We start from the raw sequence: 6,000 nt of genomic DNA on the forward strand, positions 1-6,000 counted from the left end.
TAAGATTTTTCTAAATCATAAACCAGAAACATGTTTCATGCTTCTGTAGTAAAAAAATGTATAATAATAATAATAATAATAATAATAATAATAATAATAATAATAATAATAATAATAACAATATTAATAATATAATTATATGGATATTATCAGTTAAGGATGGCTTTTTTATGAAAGTAAAGATACCTTCTGGCTTATATGATGTTGCTGCATGTTTACAAAACTGCAAGCAGCAAATTATGTCCAAAGCATGATCAATGGTCATTTCATTTAAAATGATGGTTTAAAGCATTTTTTCAGCTACAATGTTTCCACTATTTCCACCATGATATTTTCTCAGACAGTACTGCCTGAAGGCTCAGTAATCACACACACACACCAAGTTTTACCCGTGACTCTCAGAAACTTTTCATGATATTGTGAACTATATATGCTGAAAGTTTTGAGACTCTGAAATCTGTTGCTTTATGGGTTACACCCTGTTTTTTCCCCTATTTTTCTACATTTGTCGGACATTTTGCACTACACACTGTGACTGTATTTCAAACTTAATTGAACAAAACAGTAAGCTCAAAAACACAGAATAAAATTTCCCATGGCAATTCATGTACATTCACCAGCATTAAATTAAAAATGATTTTACCTTCAACTAAAAAGTTACCATTGTGGGTGTACACACATTTTTAATAGACAGTCACAATATGTGTATTTATTTATATAATTTAAAACCTAAGTAAATTGATTATGCTGATAAGAATGACAAGAGTATATCATTCTGATGTAACTGAGCTCTTTCTGAATATTCCACTGTGACTGCTCATCAGATTCATCTGCTCTGATAGTTAATCTTCCACATGCTCAGTGAAATTACACATTCTCACCAGAGAAGTCTCTAAATCCCAAAACGGAACCAATGGTTTGTTAAGGTATCAACTAAGTTATATTAAACAGTTAACTTGTGTTAATGGGGATTTTCTCATGAGAATTTGTGACAGGGGCATAGTCTCTCCATATTTAGGTCACTTCCACAACTGTGCTCCCCTGGGTCCTAAATAACTTGACATGCACTCCAATAGTTACTCAACCAGCGCAATAAAGACTGTGAGTGTACCAGTGATGAAACTGGCTGCCCAGAGGACCATGGGAGCACTTTACTGTCTGAAAAAAAATATCAATGCAGTTAAATCAATCCGTTAAAGTGCTTTTCCACAAGTTCTGTCTGTGTTACATGGATCGAGAGACAAATACACACACTCACGCACAAACCACAGGAGCTCAGCATCAACACGGTTGTAATATAAACACAAAGGAACAGAAAGCCAAGAAATAACAAGACTGTGAAATGACAAGCCTTGCAGAGGAAGACCTGGACCATTACTTACAAAATCAGGTACAAAAAGGCTCTGCGTATCTCAATGTATCTCATCAATGTACCAAGAGTACTTGTACTGAGAGATGTGTAGTAATTAGATTTATTTATTCATTTGTGCATATGTTTAGGTACCACTGTGCTCTGTTTTTATATGTATTTTAAATTGTTATATATCTACTGGACTATATGAGGGAGTAAGAGTCTACCAGACTAAAGTTTTTATGCTTATGCTTATTTTATGCATATTTCAAGAATGAATGGATTAATTTTTTTTTGTTACAGTCCTGGAAATCACTCAGTACCTAAGCAGTCTTTAGGCTGCTACTTATGAACTTCTTAAATTATTTTTCCCAAGTAATGAAAATTTTACTTGAGTATGGCAATAGACTAACAGACTCTGGAAATTTGAGTACAGCAGGTTCAGGATGTTGTATTTTCTCCAGGTGGACCTCAGGCATCGACAGGTTTCTAAGTCAGTGGAGGATGTGCAGAAAATAATCAAAGACCTCACTGCTGAGGTCAGCTCTAAAGATCCTCGCTTCCAGTCCATTGTCAACTCTGGAGTCCAAAATGACAGCTTCAAAGTAACACATTTTCCTCATCTGTTTATTGTACGTGTATTCATTTATTGCAGGTTATGTATAGTTTAGTTTGTTTCCTCTAGGATCAGCCTGATTTAGCATCAAAATGGGTTGCGTTACTTCGAGGAAGGTGTACATATAATCCTGCCATTCAGGTAAAACTGAAAATAATATATATATACGGTCTCATCTAACAGTTACTTTGAAGTCATGTTACATCTTGGTATTGTATAATGGCTACAATTAATACTGCTACTGATTTTGTGTATTTATGTATTTTCAGGTTCTGACTCCGAGTCTGTTCCTGATTTCTGTGCCTGTGAGGGGTCTAATGGGTTATAAAGAGAAACGAACGAGGCAATGGAGGTATTACACACTGAGTGGATCTCGTCTCCTCTCTCCGGTGCGAGAACCAGAAAAGCTCCACCAGTGGTTGGAGCTGGAGAGCTTCTCAAACGTCTCGCAGGAGTGGCATGATGCCCGCATGGCAATGGAGGGAGACATCGTACCCGCCAAGGTGGTCACTCTTTTTAAGGAGCAGGTAGAGGATGCTATTAAGAACTGTAGACTGACAGGTAAGATGATATTCCTCAGTTCCCTTGTGAAAAGAAATAATCTAAACTGTCTTTGGAGCTCCGCCCTTCGAAAGTACATTTTACACGGGCATGTCAAAAGTTACGGCATTGCTGTATGAAAATTGATGGTGAAGTACTGTTACCTCAGAGGACAGCTTGGAAATGCCCCATCCCCCTGCTGCTCCCCAGGTCTAGTCCAGCTAAACTCTTTGGAGTAATAGAGTAAGATCCAGTTACACTGAGATGAGCTGGAATGGCATATGTGATCTGGTGCTAAATGTCCATAATCTGTGATGTTATTCACTAACATTCAAATACTTACAACAGTGTTTCAATAGCGTGTAAAATCTTTCTGAAAAAGTACAGGCTCCCTGTTGATACCTTTGATTTCAATTACATTTTGGGATATCTACATATATTGTGACCAAATATTTAAGCTAGGAATTAGATAGGAGATAAAGGCACACATATAACAATGTGGATGTTAACCACACAGTTTTAGATATATTGTCCACTCTGTTAATGATATGCCCTACTGTTTTCAAATTAGTTTATCATGCTTAATGCTTAATATTAAATTTTGCTGGTTTTGGAGTACAGACAGAAACTCTGGAATAATACATGGAATATATAGAATGGAGGTCACTAGGGCCTGTGCTTTTAGGATTACCATTTGTGCCTACAGGCTATGTGTGTGAGTGGTAAGCACACATGCAAACACTCACACACACTCGTAACATCAATACACTTCAGTATTCACGACCTTTCCATTCAACATTACTCTCGACCGATGCAAAAAATTTGTAGGACTAATTCCATGCCCTTGGCTCTGTGTTTCTGTCGTCCTCTTGCTGTGACAGAGAAAGTGAGCGTGCTGGAGTCAGTGGGCTCAGTGGTCCGCGTTGCCGTGGAGACGTCTGAAGTTCAGGTTGAGGTGGAGTTGGTACCCACAGTGGAGTTGATGAACTACTGGCCAAAGAGGGCCCGCTGGCCCCGTTTACTGCAGAGATGGCCTTCTACTGAATGTACACGTTGCACTAAGGTATGTGAGCGGCTGATGTCAGTTCAGATAAAAAATAATTTGCTCCGCATTTATATCCTATCTCTTATTCGTATCTCTCCTCCTCTGCACATTTAAAGGTTTTCCCTGTGCTCACACATTGCAGTCTATTTTATTGGATTTCAGCTGGTAGAAAAAAAACAACAAACAATGCAGGGCAAGGGTAATGTTAGGTGATGTTCTGTTTTTTATTTATAGAAGGATGTAAGTATAATACAACAAAACCTATTTTATATTAGAATTTTATGATCCATCCATCCATTCATTATCTGTAACCGCTTATCCAGTTCAGGGTCACGGTGGGTCCAGAGCCTACCTGGAATCATTGGGCGCAAGGCAGGAATACCCCCTGGAGGGGGCGCCAGTCCTTTACAGGGCAACACACACACTCACACATTCACTCACACACACGGTCACTTTTGAGTCGCCAATCAATCTACCAACATGTGTTTTTGGACTGTGGGAGGAAACCGGAGCACCCGGAGGAAACCTCCAGACACGGGGAGAACACACCAAACTCCTCACAGACGTCACCCGGAGCGGGAATCGAACCCACAACCTCCAGGTCCCTGGAGCTGTGTGACTGCGACGCTCCCTGCTGCACCACCTAAATAATATAACACATAAATAATAAAACTAATATAATTTAAAAAATGCACAGACTCACACATATGTATCTAATGTGAACAGCTCTTAAGTGAATAATATTTTAGAGGTAGAGCACAGAATATTCGTATAGAGTATTTTTTTTCCCTTAAACTCAGTCTGTATAATTTTGGATGCTGCGGGTCTAAAAAAACGGAAGAATTTGATTCATTTAAGCAAACCATTCCAAAAAACTGGTTTAGAGTTAACTGAACTTCCAAACAACACTACATTCTTCAGCCGCACTCTCAGTTTATTTATGATCCTTGCTCTGAGCACAGATCTCTTAAAAACAACACATTTAAATTTCTCCTCTAATCACATATGAATATAATGAAAATCAGGCATGTATTTGCTGCTCTATTTCATATTGCAACCTCCACAAAATGATGCAATTAATGGCTTTTTTTTTTTAACCACATGACACTCTCATATTTAAAATGACACTGAATTCATATTTAAACTGAACAACAATGACTCTCTTTGCAGTCCTTCGGTTTCAATCTTATGGCTACGTCCAGTTACCACTGGCTGCTGTCGTTCTCTCGGGCAGAACAGGTGCTGATGGGCAGTATAGATGAGGATGGGGGCTGTCGTAAGAAGTGTTATAAGGTGGTCCGGCAGCTGAAGGAGGATGTATGGTGTCCTGGGAGCAAACCTGTCATCACTGCCCATCATTTACAGGTACCAGACTTAGCTGCCTTATGTTCCTGTCCAGCTTATTAGTACTGAGCTGTACTGTATCATGCAAATTGCATTCTTCAGTTGAACTTTTTGTAATACTAAGGATTTACCAGTGTGTAATTCCTAGAATAACCACTTTTACTTTATGTAAAATGGTACATTATTCACCAGGAATAAAAAAAACATATCAATGTATGGATGTGGCAAAAATAAAATAGATCATTATGTTATTGTTATAACATATAGCTTTCCCAGTTTATCAGCAACTGTCAGTTGCTGATGTATCATTTGTGCTTATTGTGCACTTGGTGCGCTTTAGAACCTGCTGTTCTGGACGTGTGAGAAGAACCCAAGCCCTCAAGACTGGAGGAACCTCAGGGAGTGTGTGCTGCGTCTGGTGCAGAAGCTCCATAAGTGTGTGTCCCAACACTACCTCAGACACTACTTTGTGCCTACATATAACCTGCTGAAATATACCAACACCAACGAGCTAGACGACATGGCCAAGAAGATCTCAGAATTCCTTGAAAACCCACACGCATATATTCATTAGGAGCTCACTATGTTGTACACCATATTCTATTTTATTCATTATTCTACATACTTTGTTGGCCTTCTTTTACCCTCTTCTTTTAACTATTCAGGGTCCAAACTGGACAACAACAGAGCAGGTGCATTTTGGATGGTGGATAATTCTCAGAACTGCTGTAACACTAATGCTATGTTATAATAATGATGAGTTTCAATGTGTTGCACTGGACACAGCAGCATCAGGAACTGATCAAATATACAGAGGCTATTTTAATGTCATTGCTGATCTGGGCATTTTAGAATGACACATTACAGAGGTACAGAATTATACACCAGCACCACTGCTTCTGATACAGACTCACAGTTAATATAACATTCAGAACAGCACTATGTACCTGTGTGCTTCATACTTTGATACTGTATATTTCACTTATATCAGTTAGACTGACCTGAACATAAAAAATTAGAGGCAAGTAATCCACAGAGCATTTTATTACTATTATTATCATTATTTGATTGAATTTTTTAATTGTATCATATTATTATATAATT

The 6,000-nt window shown here is 38.3% G+C and overlaps 1 protein-coding gene across 1 annotated transcript; it reads left to right on the top strand.

Moving 5' to 3' along the window:
• Positions 1-1,342: 1,342 nt before the first annotated feature.
• Positions 1,343-5,470, top strand: mab21l3 (mab-21-like 3). Its single transcript, XM_066685885.1, has 7 exons — positions 1,343-1,390; positions 1,816-1,956; positions 2,037-2,108; positions 2,237-2,528; positions 3,389-3,570; positions 4,723-4,917; positions 5,237-5,470. Exons 1-7 carry the CDS (start codon positions 1,343-1,345, stop codon positions 5,468-5,470), a joined length of 1,164 nt encoding a protein of 387 aa, XP_066541982.1.
• Positions 5,471-6,000: the final 530 nt, after the last annotated feature.

Source organism: Hoplias malabaricus, chromosome 12, assembly GCF_029633855.1.
Source record: "Hoplias malabaricus isolate fHopMal1 chromosome 12, fHopMal1.hap1, whole genome shotgun sequence".
NCBI lineage: Eukaryota > Metazoa > Chordata > Actinopteri > Characiformes > Erythrinidae > Hoplias > Hoplias malabaricus.